This window comes from Lethenteron reissneri, chromosome 51 (assembly GCF_015708825.2).
Source record: "Lethenteron reissneri isolate LAM-NWPU_2019-01 chromosome 51, ASM1570882v1, whole genome shotgun sequence".
Taxonomy (NCBI): domain Eukaryota; kingdom Metazoa; phylum Chordata; class Hyperoartia; order Petromyzontiformes; family Petromyzontidae; genus Lethenteron; species Lethenteron reissneri.
Genome location: NC_083829.1, coordinates 1,674,768 through 1,694,125, shown reverse-complemented (window position 1 = coordinate 1,694,125; position 19,358 = coordinate 1,674,768). Strand labels below are relative to the sequence as shown.

Sequence of the window (19,358 nt, the reverse complement as noted above, 5' to 3'; positions counted from 1 at the left end):
TATTACCAGGCCCTGTTGTACGGATTCAAAGGGCGCGTTTTGGCTATTTAGTTGATTTTTTATCAGTGCTGCTGATGAAAGGTAAATACGTACCCTGAACCCAATTTACAGTCGGCAACGCAGACCATAAACTTAAAGAGGCTGCCCAGATCTAATAAGCTGCATGGGAAAGCAGGGTTAAGCTCTGAGTGTGACAGGTCTATTTTTAAATCTCGACTTAAAGCTCAGTTTAACACGTAGGCTTTCGCCCAAAAAACGTTGATTATGATTAAAGCTTTTGTGACTGCAGGAATTCATATTCTTTGGGTCTTTCGGTAAAGTCACGTAGATATGTTCAAAGAAAATAACAAAACAAAAACTACGACGTTTCGATCGCAACACAAGTGGTCGTCTTCCTGAAAACGACCGCTTGTGTTGCGATCGAAACGTCGTAGTTTTGTTTTGTTATTTTCTTTGAACCTATCTACGTGACTTTACCGAAAGACCCATAAAATAGGTCTTTTTTAGTTTATTTTACCAGGTACGCCCCACTGAGCTATACACTCTTTTGCAGAATCGACCTCGCCACAAATGATAGCTCAACGAAGTGGCTTATCGCGTGGAAATGTATAACAGCCAAATATTCTAAATGCGTGAAGTTGATTTTAAATGTGGAGGGAAAAACCGGAGGACCCGGAGAAAAATCCAGGCGACCACAATGAGAGAGACACACAAACTCCAAAGTTTGGTCATCCAGAACAAGTGAGCCCCAAGGTGGTGGAGACTTGTACATGAAGTAGCTGGGCAGCTCCGTGGTTTCGCAGTGGGAAGCAATAAGCACAGACACATTTTAAATGTAACTTTAACAAAAAAAATACCGTTTTACACGAAATGGTGACTGTAGGGTAATGGTTTATAAAGCGTCAAATAATGTTAAGGTTCGCTATGAGTAGCACTGCTACTGATTCATGTTATAAACTCTTTTTCAGGTTATTACTTTTCTATCCAGCTTTTGTCCATTCACATTCGTCCTGAGAAAATAGTTCAACATGTTTTTTAATAATCATAATAATAACAACAGCAAGTGTGTCATTTGTAACATTGCCGTGTTCAACAGTCAAGTGAGAAAGAAAATACAGAGTAGGTTAAAAAGTAAGCACAATCGAGATAAGGTCCAGACATCACAACCACAACCACCTCTATTATACACATGCTGCATGTTGGTTGCAATCTTCTACGGAAGGAGAGATCGCAGATCTACCTCTGAAATCGATTCTAGGTCCCGCGTGTGCACACGAGGGTGCAGCACTTCCTCACTTGCCATGCTTCAGCGAAGCTCCGCAAAGTGACAGAGAGACGGATCTTTTTTTTTTATTCCCAGAGCTGCGATTGTAGCCACATTTATAACAAACTCAAAGTCAACAGGATGGAATTTGTGTGCAGCAGTCATTGTGCCCAGGTTGACACCATCAATTCTCACTGCAACCTGAAAACCAGATTTAATCATAGGCGGCTGAAATCCGTGGCGAGGGTTAACCACCTCGCAGACTATACAGGAGCGTATGGGTTCGATCCCGACCATGACGCCTGTATACTTGGAGTTTGCGTGTCTCTCTGCCCGTGGTCACGTGGATATTTCTCCAGGTCCTCCGGTGTTTCCCTCCACATTTTAGAAACGTGCGTTCAGAGTATCTGGCTGCTCTACATCTCCACGTGATAAGCCACTTCGTTGAGTTATCAATTGTGGTCAGGTCGCTTCTGAAAAAGAGCCACATCGCTCAGTGAGCCTTACCTGGTAAAAAAAAGTTTTTTTTATCAGTAATGCCAAATCTCAAAACAGTTCAGGCTGACTCTATGAGTGAAACTAAACTACCTCAGGGCCATTTTTCTGGCTGCCAAATATGAAAAAAATGTAGGTCTGTGTATTATCCTTGTTTTTAAATAGAGCCATGTATATTTGTGCCAACATTTCTGCTTTTTAAACCTTTTAGGGCATAGGTACCATATGAACTGACATCAGCCAGTCAATCAGTACACGGTATCATCGTGTGGCCAACCTCAAAGGGGCAGCGCTCACGCGCAAAATATGTTGCCTTCGCCAGCCAAAACGTAACAAGATTACCGGCATTCTTTGCGCGTCACCGTGACATTAAACTGCTGCTGCTGTTGAACAGCCTTGGGTTGGTCTCAGCTTAAAATAGCCGAGACGAGGGGACATTTCTTTATCACTTCCATTCACAACTTTTGATCCACACCTTTTCATTCCCCCCTCCCCCCCTGTGTCTCTTTAATTACAACAAAAAATACGTAAACAAAGAAAGTGATGAGTGCTCAGTTCGGATAAATTGCTGCTCTGGGTACCCAGCTTCTTTGCACGTAACCCTGTGTCCAGAGCGCCTCTGTTCCCGCTGATTTTTGTTGACCCATTTGCAGACCAGACGATGGTCACGGATTGGACGGCAGAGTCGTGTCAACGATTTACCACTCGTGCCTCACAGCAAGAAAGGCCTCGATTCGATTCCCCACTCGGGTGCCTCTCTGTGTGGAGTTTGCGTGTTTCTCCCCCACTGTTCGGCGTGGGTCTCCTCCGCATTATTTAGTCCCTTTATTTCGGTGCGTCTCAATTTGTGTTCTTTAGCTCCGGGTTATCAGGTTTTCTCCCCAGAGCCCAAACAACGGCAAGCGAGCGTGAAGTGCGATTGGTAGTGGGCGAGCATCCTCAATATGTTACAGAACTAGATTTGTAGCTTTCGTGATTGCAAGGATTCATACTCTTAGGTTTTTTTCGGTAAAGTCACGTAGGTAAAAATAATAATTTTATTTATATTATTGTTTTTTATTATTTTTATTTTTTACCTACGTGACTTTACAGAAACAAACCTAAGAGTATGTTACAGAACATTGCCTGAGAACTGCTCCGCTCGGATTTGTCAGCAGCAGCCATCGCTCCCCGACTGAGAAAACGTGGCAGGACCCTCCTGCACAAGAGTCTTGAGACTCAGCGAGTGTCATAATGAGAAGAAGAAGAAGAATGTGGGGTGTTGGAGTTGGGGGCTTCGGTTTTCAGGGTTAAGGTGAGGGGTTATTGCCGCGTTTACTGTTTAGCTGTTACTATTTAGGGTTATAGTTTCTGGATTACGGCTTCGGGTTCGCGTTTAGGGGTTAGGTTTTAGGCTTCGGGTATAGCGTTAGGGGTTAGGGTCTATAGGCGTGAGGTATTTACACTTTAGGGTGAGTGGCTATGCTCAGGAACAGTGGCGCCTGCTGTGGGCACAGTACACGCGCGGCCCTTTTGTCAACCCACTGCTGGATGAGGGCCTCCTCTGCGCCACGCCACTCATGGAAGTCGTTTGACCATACTTCCTCACGCTGGTCCGTGCCGCTCGGTAAGAAAGTTGGGGACAACAGGCCAGGCCACTATTCCACAATCACGGGTGAGGTGCATGGACATCCGTTCTCACGCGACGCAAAGACACATTTCCACCGTAAAGCCTTTCAACAAACTGTTGGGGCAAGCGCTGTTAACGAGCACCTGTGAAGGCTGGAACGCCGCACACGGAGGCAGGGTGGCCAGCACCACACCCGGCCGTCTTTCTCTCCCCAGTGGTGATGTTCACACACAGACACACACCGCAACGGATGCTCATTTTGAGGCTGAGCCGACCCATGGGAGGCCCTAGGATCGGTTCAGATAGCCACTTGTCAGCAATGTTGGTCTTGGGCAGGAATCGAACTCGGTTGGCCGGCTTTCGTAACGCGGCGCGCTTACCACTGCGCCACCGCTCCCCGAGTCGCGTCATTCACCCCACACACACACGACACACACACACACGACACACACACACAGGACACACACACACGACACACACACACGACACACACACACGACACGCCGTCGAACGCACCACGCGTGTCGCAATGCAGAGAGTGAGTGGGGGGGGGTGGCGTCACCGTGCGTGCCCCCTGCAACCAGCCAGGCCACGCCCTTCACCTGCAGCTCGCTCGAGGGGGCTTCATTTTCAGTGTGGACCCAACAAAGCCACCGAGTCGTGGGCCTTGGTCTTTAACCCCCGTCTGTCGCACGCGAGGCACGAGTCACGCTGTCGCAATCCGCCGTCGAGGCAGCTCGAGACGCATTATTCATAGACGCCGCGTCGTTGAACGCGTACGGCGAGCAATTCTGGTTGACTCCTGCCGCGTGCTCTTTGATCATACATTTAGGTGGGTTTTTATTTTATACCTGTCAGCTACTGCTTGCGACGACGACGATGAAGATGAGGTTTTGGCTGAGTGAGCCGGTTTGACTTGACGTCCGGATAAAAGTCGCAGCAGCAGCAGTCTCCACCACCTCCGCTGTGAGCCATGAAGTCTCCAGGTAAGCCTGGCTCGCGTGCACCTGGGCAGCAGAGAGGCTTCATCCGGTGCGTGCCTCCGCCCGGCGACCTATCCTTCGCGCGGCGGGCGAGCGAAGGCTGTTTCCTGTCCCGAGTTCGTGCAAATTGTACGTAAAGAGTCCCGAGTCGGGACTCACTCCCGAAGTTTATTGCATGTCGTGTAAGGACGTTGAGACGTTACCAAGGGTTGACATTGTGACTTGTCGTACGATAGCTAGATTGAAGGCTGTCCAATAACGGCGGTCACGTTTATGTGAACAAGTGTAACTTAGCGGTTTCAGCTGCGTGGTTGAAATTTGGGGATTGGGTGAAATGAAAAAGTGGTTTTGCCGAACAACAACCAAAAACAAAAACCGAAAAGCTCCGAGTGACCTGAAGCAGCAGAACACCACAGCAGCATTCCGAGGCGACATCTCCCGAGAGGGATTGGAGGACAGCACTCCCCAGTCTCGATGCAACTTTGGTCGCCACCTCCCAGCAGAGAGCCCGTGGATGTCCATGGCGCGGGACGGGTGAAGTTCGTACGATAGCCACCACCGTGACGCTCGCGAGCGTGCGGGGTGTGATGATTATCGACTCCAATATTCGTGACACCCCCCACCCCTCCCTCTCTACCACCACGGTCACCCCGTTTCGCCACTGACGGGACACACATGCACACGCTGCACGCGTCTGATAGTTGTTAATCACCGGGGTGATAAAAAAAAGCACCATGGCGGTGTCGCGAGCACTGGAGTTGGTAAAGTTGGGGCAACTACCCCAATCAAATAAATTGGCATCTGTTTTTTTTTGCTGCTGAACAATTATCGCTTGATCTGCACAACTGTGTGTATTGCTATCCGAGTTACGGCTCAGCCCGTGCTGTTGGTATCCGAGTTACGGCTGAGCCCGTGCTGTTGGTATCCGAGTTACGGCTGAGCCCGTGCTGTTGGTATCCGAGTTACGGCTGAGCCCGTGCTGTTGGTATCCGAGTTGGTCTCCGGCTGTCCCGTCTGATGATGCGGGTGGTGGTGCTGCTGGTGGTGGTTGTTGTTGTTGTTGCAATTACTGGAGACACGTCACGGTGCTCGAATCGTAAATGTTTTGGGTTTCACTCTCCAGCAAACAACCGCTTCGTGCTGAGCCAGTAGCGAATTGCCACGTTTTGTTTACGTGACAACCCTTACTAATTGCCTGTGTCGGTGGTGGCGGATTTAACGACGCATTTATATTTCGATTTAAAGCTTTCGTGACTGCAGGGATTCATATTCTTGGTTCTTTCGGTAAAGTAACGTAGAAGGGAAATAATAAAATAATAAAAATTAAACAATACAATTCTCACGACGTTTCGATCGCAACACAAGCAATCATTATCAGGTGTGGTTTTCACACCTGATGATGATTGCTCGTGTTGCAATCGAGACGTCGTGAGAATTTGTATTATTATTTCCCTTCGACGTGACTTTACCGAAAGAACCAAGAAGACGCATTTACATTTACGCGATCTAACCCAAAAACCTCTATGGATAATATTGGTAGCCGTTCCTCACTCGTCGGAGGGCAGTGACCCATGGCTTGTTTTTTTTTCTAAGTCAACAAGCAAACTGGTTAGAATGTTCTGTGCTCTAAAAATAAACGTACGGCCAAAACATCGACTTCTGCAATGGATATGCCTTGAATGTCATAGTTTGTAATGCATTTTGAATTGTTCGTGTTTTTACTTTTATCTGGATCACACTTCCGTCCCTGTTACTTCCGATAACTGGGAGTTGATCGCATCGGGAATCCATAACAGCATCATCCATTATTAACGACGTGTATAATGAGACACCAGTTGAAACCTTGGTCAATACAACTCCACACGCACGCTCGCTGATGACCGTGAAGATGTTATCCCATGGGCTCCACCACCGACTGTACACCTCCACGTGCTGCACTCTCCGTAACATCGAGATTGGAGCGTTCCAGGTGGTGCCAGCCTCTCCGCTGAGATCGCTTCCAATGTTTAAGTTTGAACATTCACACCACTTGCAGTGCCGGATTATCCCAGGAGCACAAGTAGCTGCTACACGCACCACTGGCCCCGCACTTTCAAGGTCCCCGCGCTAAATGCTTTCAAGCTATCAATTCCGGTTCAGTGATTTTGCACTTGCTCTATTACTATAGTACTATACCGCCTTCAACTTTTACGAACGATTAGGTGTTTAAGGTTAGCGATTTGTCGTATTATCTGGCTGTTTATCAAATGAAAAAATATAATTACATTACCGTGCAAGAAAAAATATTGTGTTTTAATATTTACGTGTTTTATGTTATTTTATTTAGGGCCCCTTTGTAACATATGCTCCAGGCCCTGCATTGTCCTAATCCGGCACTGACCACTTGCAATGTCCTGGTAATACCGACACCGCCGGCAGTCTTTTGGGCTGTTCTCGTCCCGAGTAATGAGCCGTTGAAGATGACTTGAACTTATCAGTATTGGAAAACATCTCTTTTCATCTAATCACATCATTCAACCACGCAGTGTGAAGCGCTGTACAATTATATTTGTTTACGAATTATGAGTGCACGCCTCTATCCACACGCTGTAATTTCGCTGTCATCCGACGCTTGTAATGTCAAATTTGGTTGTGTATAAAGTGTACGACATGTAAACATCGCCGCACCGTATTTCTAACCGATACATTTCTGCACGTGAAGTGTAAATTGTGATTACGCAATGTATCCTTCTGTTATTTTGATACTTTTTAAATAACACGTGACGGTTATAGTCACGTGTTTATTTCAGCGGCTTATCTAGTTGTAGGTACCCCACTAAAAGAATAAAAATACTAGAGAGATTCACGTTTTCTTTTCAAACACCTAACAAGTCTCCCAGCAATCTTCATACCTGTCCCGTATTCAATCGTTTATCACTCACCTCTGGCATACATCGCGGTGATGTAGCAATTAGCCCACGACACTACAAACCAGGTAACCTGAGTTCGATTCCCGCTCATGGCCAACATCGGCGAAGAACATCTGAACCGGTTCTGGGCCTCGCTTAGGTTGACTCAGCCTTTAAGCGAATTCCTGGTGCGGTGTGTAAAGATCAGGACTGGGGAGACAAATGCGGCCGGGTGTGATGCTGGCCACCCATCTCTTCGTGTGCCGTGACACCACTCATAGGTGCTACTCGCTAGCAGCACTTGGCCCAACATTCTGTTCAGGCTACACGGGAGAAGATCTTGTGTAAGATGCAGAGCCATCGCTGTCGCGAGTGAGAAGAGAGTAAAAAGAGGGTCATTGAAAATCAGTGGGGCATGGATCACCATGGATATCACCTGTGCAGTAAATATACAGTCGTGTGAAAGCATCACATGTGGCTTAGCTACACAACGTACACTGGCAGATGTGTTGCGTCCCTACTTAAGCACGTGTACATTCACACATTCAGTAAATTACGTTAAGTGCCACGTTATCTAAAGTAGCCAGGGACCGTTCTCAGTTTGCCCACTTTAGGTGTGGTGGTAAATGATCTTGGGAGGCATTAGAACATCAGGAGACACACGTCGCATCATTTGTGTTTGGAAACGTGTTTCCTCCTCTTGCAGACGGAGACATAAAATCTGCGAGGTCAGGAGCACGTGGCAGCACTGGGCTTGACGTCAGATACCAGGCCACAGCCTCGGCAGCGCACAGGAGGCTACTGGACCAAAACTGAAATAAAGAAAAAAAACAGTTGTAGAAATGTTCTCAGATATTTTTGGGGGAAACATTTCCTGCGATTTCAATCCCGAGTTTGCTCAACGGCGTTCGTGTCGTGAGACGAATTCGGCTGAGAGAAGTTGATATCCTAGAGCTACCTCTGAGATACATTCAACATGTCCCTGTCACACGTTCATTGCACGGCAGTCAAACTGATATTTACATTTCTCAGAGCTGGAAGTGTAGCAAAATTAGTCTGATGGTTTGTATGATCAGTCAATGGTGACCGCGCTGCTAACATCAACTCACCATACCTGAAAACTCAGTTCAATCACAGACGGCTACCTGCATTCAATGTTTTATACACATGAACACTCCAATCTGTGACCACAGGCAGCTATTCGATAAACATGGAACGTCGGGCCAACGTTGACTCAACGTTGGGATGTTTACTGGGTAAGCACGTGTCTGCTACATTGGCTTCAAATAGAGTCAGGATTCCAAAAAACATCGGACGTGGGTGAGCGTGGCTGTCATCGATAGATTTGGCGGCAAGGGCTGGAGGATCGCGGAGACTTGTGAAACGCTTACATTCGCTGGCCTGCGAAGTGGCCAAGATAAGGTAGTCCAGTCAGTGGGTTCTTGAGCCGATCTGGGACTGATAACAATCATTTACCATGGGTCTGGTTTTCTCTCTTTGAAATGAAATTGGTCAAACATACAAATGCAGGACCCTTCAGAAGAAAAGAAAAAAACAGTCCGCAGACTCAGTCAGACTTCCCTGGATAAATTACTGTTATTAAAATTATAAGATATGGAATTTGGTTTGTATTCTAGAGAATCAGCAAGAGGCCATTTGGGAAACAGGCTCCTGGATTCAAATGTGTGGCCACATGTTTCCTGGTACTCCAACATAATTTGCCATCGCACAAATCGAACTGCGCCTACAGTCAGTTCGGCGCAGCTCAGGGAGCAGCTGATTGTGTTCTTTTCCCACTGGAGAAGCCGAGCCGTGCCGCTGATGCGACGAACGAGTGTCACCTCGCAGCGTTACTGACCGACGTCACACGCGATGGATGGCTCTGTGTGGCTCCCAGCCCGACTCAAACGTATTGCGAGGCCCAGTGTAGCGCGCCTTGGTTCTGGCTCGGCGCAGAAAATAGCGAGTGGGAAACAAAAACAAAAACCCCACCCCGTACCGTGAGAGTCCCGTGCTGGGCTCGGCCCGGATGCGTCGGTGGACAAGCAGGACCAAATCCACATCGGCGCACGCGCGCGCGCGACTCTCCCGGCGAGACTCAACGACCGATCCCTCCGTTGGCTCACGCGTCCTCTCCCGTCGTCTCCGGCAGGAATCTACTGCGTCCTCGCTGCGGCGGGGAGCATCGCCTTCACCTGGCTGCTGATCAGAGGATACAGCGAGCGCAGCGCGCCCCTCGTCAGCGCCGCGGAGAGAGCGGTCGACTCGACGGCTGCCTCCGCCGTGACGCGTGCGTAGTCGCCCTGGCCTCGGCCCGATTGGGGACGAGCACAGTTTTTGTTGCAACACGGTGAACGCCCTCGCTTTGTCCGGGAGGGAGGAGGGGTGACGCCACTTGCCGTGGTGTGACGGTCAGCACACCCTGCTGTCTTTGCGATGCAGGGGTCATCGGCGTGTGACGCGTGTGATGTGTGTGACGCGTGCGACGCGTGCGGTGCGCGTGCATCTGTGCGTGCGCGCCGTGCAGATGAGCAGGTGCTCTTCAAATGCGGGTTGACGTCCCCGTGCCCGCCCGGCCACTTCTCCTTCAAGGTCGTGAGCGGAGCGGCGAACGTCCTCGCAAGCAAGATCTGCTGGGAGGACGCGATGTGAGTGCTTCAGCGTTGAACCAACGCTTGCGCTCGGAACTTTAGGGGGTAGGGGGCACAGCAAGTGCCGGGGCAAGGGGGGGGGGGCGAGTGGGCCGAGTGGGTGCGAGCGTGGGGGGCAACCCCTAGCAGCGAAGGGAACGCCGCCTGAATGGGCAGCCGAATCGGTGAAAACGAAGAGACTCAGCAGCGCCATAAAATGAGACTCGGTTGGGCACCACAATGTCGAGCCGTGGCTTCAGGCACAGGCACACTTTGGATGGTGGCGGTGTCATCATCATTATTACTGTTACTGCGCTGGCTCTCCGAGTCTCAAGACTCTTTCTCGGGGAGGGTCCTGCCAAGTGCTCGCAGCAGCTGGACGATGCTGCTGCTGCTGCGTGTGATCCCCCGTGTAGTAATTCGCAGGGAACGTTTCACACATTTGTGGGATGTATTGGCCGGCGGTGGTTCATGTGGCCCGAAGCACTCGTGCGTGGCCATTGCACTAAGCGCCGTTCCTTCTCTCCCGGTCCGTGTGCCCCAGCGTCACGATGCCAGCTCTGAGCGAGATGCCAGGAGGTCTCAGTGTGCTGCTCATCAATGGTAAGCACTCATCTTGTGTCGAGGGGTGGCCTGGTGGCTTAGAGCACTGATCTGGGACTGCTGGCCCATGGGTTCATGTCCAGGAACCTGCCTGGAATGAATCTGTCGATGGCCTCTGCCCAGCCACCAATAACGGCACAAGAAGCTACCGTATTACATTTGGTTCTGCTAATTTATTATAGGCCAATTCCCACTGCGAGTATTGAAACATATGGGGATGTATATGTTAAACTGTCATGCGAGGAACGTTACTCTCACAATGGCAGAGGCAGTGCAAAAGTACTGCTCCATGTCGTGTTGATCAGACGTTACCTGAAGGGATATCAAAGGTGGCTCTGTGATATTTAATTCTGTGGGCCATTCCCTAGCACAGAGGAATGGACTCCGCTGCGAGAGATCTGACCGAATACTTTGTCTGATGACAACAACAATAATAATATCATGTTTAAGTTGTATATAGCCTCATTCGTGCAAATTGGAATTCATACGCTTTGAGGAGCCTGAGACGAGCTGGTAGGAAGCCAGGCGGGGAGCCGGTGCCAACAATTCCCCAAGCTCTGCTGTCCTCTTTATATGTTACAATGTCTTGAGCCAGTTAATGAGTCATAATACATTATATCATTAGCACACAGTCAGGATAAAATTGGGGGGAAATTACCAAAAAGAACGAAAAAAGAATGCGCAGAATGTAATCGGCATTACCTGATGCTTGCCATGTACCTGATAACCTGAGTTTAATTACTGCCTAAAAATCAACATCAGTGGAAAAGTGATATCCAAACTAAATCCTTTGCCCCCTTCTGCCATTCTGCACTTGCCAGTCTAGTGAAGTATTACTGGTAGGAACCTCCTGGTTACACCAGCCCACAGGGGATTATTGTGTCCGTCCGTGCAGGGAGGGGCTGGGTGGGGAGGGGAGGGTGGGGAGGGGCTGGGTGGGGAGGGTGGGGAGGGGCTGGGTGGGGAGGGTGGTGCTGGGTTGGGGGTGGGAGGGGTGGGGCTGGGTGGGGAGGGGCTGGTCACCCCGTGGTGCCCTTATAAAATTCAACGTTTAACCTACTCACGCCGGCTTGTGCCCGCCCTCACAGTCGGGCATATTTGCGGAATACACCACGCCGCCGTTGACCCTGGCCATTGACCGAGCAACCCAACGTTCCTACCAGCTCCCTCCGCAGGAATGTGTTAATCAAACTAGCCCGTGACCGACATGGCTTACATTGTTATTATTATTAGTTTATCGCCTGACAAGAAGCTTAATGTACATTTTATTTGTACGTGAATTACCAATGTTGTTGTTGTACTATTGCTTTCAGGAATGAATGGTGCAATCATGGACAGGAGGATATTTAATTTATACTCGGGAGGTGGGTGATTCGACTCGCATATCACTTGTGGTGACTCACATTTATGCTTAAGTATCAACAGAAGCCTAGGCAAGTATGATGGGTGTGTCAGGGGTCAAATAAACTGAGCCAGCACTGCTGAGATCATGGATTCTAACAGGAGCGTCAGAAGCCTGTGGTTAAATTGGGTTCTGCAGTGGAGCAAATTAATGTCCAGTAACTGATAACAGCACAAACAAAACTCCCATCATTAATTTTAGTTCGCTCACTCAACTCGCCAAAATTAACATCGGTTAACTGCCAAGCAATGAACACTTCTCCGTGCTCAGGGTTCGCAAGCGTGTGCCCCTTGGTGGCTGTAAAGGAGTACATTTGACGAGATCTCGGAAGCACTGCTGGGATACCTCCTTCTTCGCTCATTCACGAGCACGCGGGGTGATGCAGTGCTGGGATCATAGTTACGAAAGAACGATTCTCCATCTCATGGCATGCCGCCAAGGATGCAAATTCGCAATAAATTTGGGGGAATTTGTAGGTGGGCGGGTACAAAACACAGCATAGCAAGTAGGTCTCCGACCTCGCTATACGGATTGTTTTTATGTGTATTATTCTGCAATGTGAGCATTTTCTCTGGGTGCTCCAAATCCCTTCAACACGCAAAAGCACGGCACTGCCCGAAGTGTAGACACAACTGCTCAACCCGAGCTATGAATGCTTTCATATCTGCATCCTCATTGTGCTGTCCACCTTTTGCCATTGTCCTTCGGTCTACCACTGGTGTGGCTAGCAACAGAGGAGGCTGCCTCTGGTGTAGGCCAATCAGTTTCAAGGACGATGCGTACATTGTCTAAAGCATGTTTGTTGGCACGGTTTGCCACCAAGCACGTGTGGTTAATGCAGACATGATCCCTCCCGTGATTTTGTGTTTGAACATCTTAACGCTTCCGTGCATTCTTTGCCGGGAAAGGGTAAAAGCCTATCCTCTTTTGCAGAGAAGTATTTGGACTTATGCGACTCGATGCTTCTGCGACTGCAGAGTCGAGGCCATCAGTCAGAACGTTGGAGGCTCAAGTTTTGTGTGGCCAGGTGTCGGGCTCTACCCGGGGGCGCTCGTTCCTCTTTGTCAATTTGAGCACGCAACGTGAATGATAATATTACCTATTATCATAACAACGGCAATAACAATGACTGCTGCAGACCCCGAGGAGTGCCTGCAGCTGCTGAGGGCGATAGAGGAGAAGACCATCGTGGTGGTGGCCTCGTTCGACGACGTCGCGACCCGGTGAGCGGGCGGAGCGGGCGGCGCTACAGCTCCAGAGACTCCGCGAATGCCGTCGCTCATCCTCCGACTCGATGTCGTCGACGTTGCGATATGCCGATGATCGCGAAGTCAGCTTCCCGAACTCACTCCGACGTTGTTACATTTCACGTGTTCTGTCGCACTGCGTGTGCTCGTCGCACTCTTGGCGTGAACAAGGATGATGAGAACGTCCTTCAAGGGCGGCGCGCCACGTAACGCCTGCGGGCTTCGGCCTCCTCATTGTCGCAAACGTGGCGATCTACGACATTGCAGCCGGTGGCCATTCACGTGGCCTGTAATCCAGCACTGCGGAGGCAGCGAGGGTTGGTGGGTCACTGGACAAACGTTGTGAAACTCCCTTCTCGTGGGCATCGAGGTGCCGTGCCCTCACTCGCCAGGAGAAGGCGGTCCAGAAAGTGTGGACTCCATTCTTTCCATCTGCACGGGATAGAGAGTTGCCCCCCCCCCCCCCCAGCTCGTATGGGTTCTTTGTGGGCACTCTGCTTTCCCTCCACATGTAAACACCGCTTGTTGATCGGCTGAAAATATCTTCATATAGAGAGGAGCGCAGAGCTCGGGCAATTGTCGGCACCGGTTTACCACCGGTGCTGCTGCCTCCACGCTTGTCTGTGGTTCCCCTTCAGCCTCAAAGTTGTTCTCTCGCTTCCAGAGTGAGGAGCAGATCCGGAGCAGGGCTTTACATTCTGAAAGCGTTATCATTTGTGTCATCATTATTTGTATTATCGTTATTCGTGTTGTAATTATTCGTGTTATCATTATTATTAGTGTTATCATTATTTGTGGTATCATTATTTGTATGATCATTATTCGTATTATCATTAAATTTGACTTAAAGCTTTCGTGACTGCAGGAATTCATATTCTTTGGGTCTTTCGGTAAAGTGACCCCTTTTTTGATGTGTTGCGATTGAAACGTCGTAGTTTTTTGTTATTTTATTTGAACCTATCTACGTGACTATTCGTAGTATCGTTTACTTGACCATACTTCGTCACTGATGCGATCCATGGCCAGGTCACATTCAGTCACCACGTGCTGCATAGCTCATTGAAGAATATACTGTCTTAGAATATCTTTCTCGGAACAATAATCATTTATAACCCTTTTGTCAATCGAACGAAAGGGTGACCCAACACCTCCCCGTCGTCTGCTCCCGTTCAACCAATCAAATACTTCTGCATATAAACGCACGTTCGAAAGCACCAATTATTCACGCATTCCCCACTTCACCGTCGATGCTTTGGCGTAAAATCGTGTTCCCTCTCCCGCGACCATTGCCGCGATATCGACGCTCTCGTTGTGTCCGCCCCGCTGCAGCATGGACGGCGAGATCAGAGACATCCTCTCGGAGCTGGGAAGCACGCAGTCCAAGTCGCTCAAGTTCCGAGACAGCTGGGTCTTCCTCGGAGCCAAGGGCGTGAACGGACAAAGTCCCTTTGAGCAGGTGCCCTGCAGCACCCACGCGGAGGCCGTGCATCAATAAATAATATAGACTCGACACACGCACGCACACGCACGGTGCACGCTGCGCAACAAAAAACAAGACTCTCGTTGTCCATTGGCGCGGAGCATTGTGAGTCATTCGGTGAATACAGGTGGTCATCGATAATGATTATCGGGCTGCTGATTGCAACACCGCTCCAAAGGCTGTGACCAGTCCGGCGATGGGCACCGCGCCGCGTGACGAAACAAAGTGGCTACGCTTGATTTCAGTGTCGAATGTTACACGCAGCACACGATACACTGCATGCAACTCAAAATATGAAACTACTGCACGTATATACATCACCACATGCCGAGTCGTCCAGATTGGAGTGGTAAGTACGGTGCAGTAAATTCAAGCACTTTTTCAAGTATTATATTTAGTTTTGTCTATTAGCGTGTTGATTTATGCCAATTTCATATACATATATTAAACTAATTTAAAACACTAAACAACATATGACAACACTTAAAAACATGTCATACAAGAATTTGCAAAAAATAAGCTACATTAAATAATGATTAGTAAATATCCGGTGTTTTTGAAAATCCATCACCCTCTCTCCCTCGAAGCCGCCGGATGATCGATGATTCACTCTAAATGAATATCCATTAATCTCTACACATTTATTTGAATTTGTTGTTACATTATATTGGCTTTCCCCATTCCTGGGTCTCATCCGCACAGTCGGACTTGCTGAGCAAAAGTGCGGCCGTGGTTGCCAGGCGATATTAGGTACCCGGCAGCTTGATCGTGTCTCAAAGATGTGTCGCTGTTCAATGCCAAATGTCAACACTGCATCGGAGCACATTGCGCAACTGTTGTGAAAACGTGTTTGTTTAAATACAGCTGGATATTGTCCCTCTCGAAAGCCATGCGGCTGAAGGACTCAAGAAATATACAACAAAGCAAATTATGTAGGAAGCAACAATGGCCCTTCCTTGTTGCCTTTACTGTATGTGTACGTTCACACCCCACGTGATGCACGCTATGAAGAGGTGCCTACCATTGTTAGAGACTTGACTCATAATGTGCGTCTAAGTAACAGACAATAATTCGTTGGATAGAGCCCCCCCCCCCCCCCCGAAGCCCGGCCCCCTCCACCAGTTTTTATTTTATGAATGTAGGCGTGGGCACAACCTTCGTGCGATTATCGCCGCTCGGGCGGCAATTGCACGCCTCTTATTTCAACCTTTGAGCCCATAATCGTCCTGCCGTAAAAATTATCTGCCGTCCGCCAAATTGTGTCTGTGGCCTGCGTCCCGCTTCGCAGCTCGTCGAAAACAACAAGAGAAGCAACGCGTACGCCGGCTGGCCGGCCAGGGCGGAGGTCGCTGGCTGCGTTCCCCAGTTCCGACCCTGACGGGAGATGAGGAACTTCCCCGTCGCGTGCCTCCAAATGCCTCCATCGCCCCCCACGTGCGACTTTCGGTGTCACGGCCTCCAAATGCAAAGTAAAAAAAAAAGATAAGATAAAGGTGCAGCCCTGCAAACGACTTGTTCACGCCAACAGCAACGAGCCCCATCAAAAGGTTCGTTTTGGCCTACTCTTCCACACTGGCCGGACTCACCACACGTGGTTACCCCACCACACGCGGCCTGCCCATCGACCGTGTCCCCATTCAAAGCGGCTGGGTCGACAGAGGCAGCATGGGAGGATTTGGAGAAACCTGCACCATTGTTTCAACGGCCGTGCCAGGAGATAGAATCAGCCACCTGTCGGGCATGGGATGATTCCCTTTCTACGTGTGTGTGTGTATGTATGTTGAACTTCTTTCGCAGCCAACCATGCTAAATCGGAGGACTATATTTATAACAACAATAAACGCGTGGACGCGTTCGCTGTGTCCGAGTGGTTGAGGAGAAGCTCGCGACGTTGCTCTGCGACGGAAATAAAAGAAACGGTCAAAGGTGCAGCGGAGAGCCGGGAGCATCCCGAAGGGTAGCAGCTCCTCTACCGCCAATGTGCAGTCTGCTACCGCGATTGAGCTATCATTAGAACCTTGACAAGCGTTTGCATTGCCCGCGCTTATCCAGGTAAAGCCTCACTGAATCCCAAGTCACTTTTAACCGCTGGGTCCTGCTCACATTTTTGTCGCAGTACGGGGGGCGATGATTGCAACGCGTTTCTCACAATTAAGCAATTTTGCGAGCAATTTGGTAAATGTGGACCATGACGCTGGCACTCCGAGTCCTACTCTTTGTCCAGTGAGGTCACGCAAACTTTGCATCCACTTGGAAGCAGCAGATGGCTGCGTGTGTTTTACGCGTAACACAGATGCAAGGATTAGCCAGCGCGGCTGCCGGAGTTGCTTCTCATCCCCTTAACTACAGTCAGGGTAGCGGACGGAGCTCACAAAAAACGGGAGCGTGATACCCCGTCTTGCCTCATATGATTAGGGGTGCAATCCTGTCCGGGTTTTGTCTCCTTCGCCAGAATCGTCCTCTTGTTGAGGGTAGCTGTACTGGGTCCATCTGTAAGTCTTCCCGGGACATTCAATATTAACCCTTTCCCGTTCCGATGACGTACGTCTATGGACGTACACGCACGTCATCGGAATGGGAAAGGACTAAAAGTAGCAGTTGCTTGTCAACGACGCGTGGGTCTCTTTTTCCTCGTGGTCGCGTGGATTTTTTTCTCCGAGTTCTCCGGTTTTTCCCTCCACATTTAGAATCAACATCACGCGTTTAGAGTATTTGCCTGCTGTAAATGTCCACGTGATAAGCCACTTCGCTGAGCTATCATTGGTGGCCAGGCCGCTTCGTAAAAAGAGCTGCGGTACATGGATAGCTCAGTGGGCCTTACCTGGTGGTAAAACAACAACAATAGTTTAGTTCAAATTCTTACCGTCGCTAAAATATAAGTGGAATATATATACTTGGGGTGGGAGCTGGAACAGAGTTCCACGGCGGACAAGGCAGATCGTGCCCGTTACGCGTTCTGTTAAACATTTAACGCGAGCTCAAAGTTTGTTTCCATTGACGGTGGCATTGCTCTCCACTGGGTTTGTGGTTCCCCCTCACCCTTCCTCCCTCCCTCCCCTCAACCATTTTAAACACGGTAACACCGCAGGTTTGCATTAGACCAAGTCAGTTAGACACCACGCTCATCTGGACGCGAACAATGCAGGAAAGGGACGGGAGACAGAACTGAGTGGAACAGCAGTTGCTAGTAAGAACCTCAATTTGCCTCCTGAAGAGAAAGAATTAATCAGAGGTGCGAGGGCTCACAGACAAGTAGGAAGGCAGCAACCACGCGTTGAGCCGACGCCAAGCTCTGCGGTCCTCTTTATAATCAGATGTTTTAAGCCAAGCAATGAGTTACACGTATGGGAGGAAGTCGGATCAGCCAGGGGAAGCCCACGCACGCGAGGGTGCAACACTGAATCCCGTACAGATGGAACAGATGGAGTCGACATTTGCTGCACTGCCTTCTCGCGGCAAGCCAGGGTAGAGCACCTCCGCGTCGCCCACGCGAAGGGAGTTTCACGACATTGGTGCGGTGATCCTCCATCCCTCGCTGCTGCCTCCACACAGCGCTGCATTACAGGCGGCCATGCGCAGCTGCACCCAGACGGTCGGGGCAGCAGCTGCAGCAGCGGGAGTGAGGGAGAAGGATGCGCTCGTGGCGGGCAGTGCGACTCGATGGGGTCACGACCTCTGTCAGGGTGAGCGACCACCAGGCGCTCCCATGGACGTCCACGGGAGCGAGATGGCGTTGTTGGCATCCCGCTGTTGAAATGACAGTGTTTGGGTTCCTGGAGCCACCGATTTTGTGTTGTTGTTGTCGCAGGGGACCGTCACACCTCAACGATGGGACACTTTGTATAACCGTTTTTGTTTATTTTAATGAGGCTTACATGCCCCTGTGACATCAGGTGCCAGAGTGGGCCAGTTTGGGTGCTACTTTTACGGTCCAAATCCAAAATGGTTAAATTGCTGCTAAAGTCAATTAAATACTCTGTCTATATACACGTAAAGTGTGTGCGCGTGACTTCTTCACCAATTGTAATGTTTTCTGCTCAACGTCTCTTAATGGTAAAACAAAAACGATGACATCAATTCCAAAGTGTTTGCCGTGTCAAGTTTGTTCAACGAGTTTAAGGGACCGCAGTGTGAAGTGTGCAAACTTTAACTCTTCATTTCAGTGTGAAGTGTGCAGACTTTTACTCCTCACTTCAGTGTGAAGTGTACATTTCACACTGTAAGTCAGCCAGTGTCTCTGCCCTCGCTCGGCCACTCTGAATAAGGGCCATTGAGGTTGCTCACAGGTAACTAACTTATTGTACAATTGGGGTTTATCGATTGACGTCATGTCACAAGACGAAGACGTTTCAAGTCACTATTGAAATATCGCTCCTTGTCTCAATGAACTGCCCTGTCTGATATGATAATGGATGTGCAAGACGATATGGTCCTCTCTGTATCCTGTCGGGTTACACCCATCGTCGCCCACGCTGATGAAATAATAACAACAAGAGCGTGTTGGGCGGCCACGTTTCCCCTGTTCGTGCCACGAGTCATGAGATGCCTCAATAAATCGAGAAGTTGTATTTTGGCATTTGAGGCACGTATCTCTTTTTGTTGTTGTTGTTGTTGCCTGGGATATAATCTTTGGTCTGCGTTATTGAAGTACTTTACGTCAAAAAAGTCTCGCCCGCTTGTATCCATTACATTTACAGTAACTAATTTTATATATAGTGGAGTAGTGGCGCATTGGTTAGCGCACTGCACCGCTAATT

At 49.3% G+C, this 19,358-nt stretch overlaps 1 protein-coding gene across 1 annotated transcript; it reads left to right on the top strand.

The window, feature by feature from the left end:
- The first annotated feature begins 3,978 nt into the window (after nucleotides 1-3,978).
- LOC133355592 (protein FAM3A-like) lies at nucleotides 3,979-18,586 on the top strand. Its single transcript, XM_061572940.1, has 8 exons — nucleotides 3,979-4,354; nucleotides 9,392-9,529; nucleotides 9,767-9,887; nucleotides 10,414-10,472; nucleotides 11,786-11,836; nucleotides 13,013-13,097; nucleotides 14,451-14,577; nucleotides 15,890-18,586. Exons 1-8 carry the CDS (start codon nucleotides 4,342-4,344, stop codon nucleotides 15,977-15,979), a joined length of 684 nt encoding a protein of 227 aa, XP_061428924.1. The 5' UTR covers nucleotides 3,979-4,341; the 3' UTR covers nucleotides 15,980-18,586.
- Nucleotides 18,587-19,358: the final 772 nt, after the last annotated feature.

What these genes read in the sequence shown, in the direction of transcription:
- LOC133355592 (XM_061572940.1), top strand. An exon ending in GGCTGCCTCCGCCGTGACGC is followed by an intron (nt 9,530 to 9,766) that starts GTGCGTAGTCGC and finishes CGCGCCGTGCAG; the next exon opens with ATGAGCAGGTGCTCTTCAAA. An exon ending in ATCTGCTGGGAGGACGCGAT is followed by an intron (nt 9,888 to 10,413) that starts GTGAGTGCTTCA and finishes CGTGTGCCCCAG; the next exon opens with CGTCACGATGCCAGCTCTGA.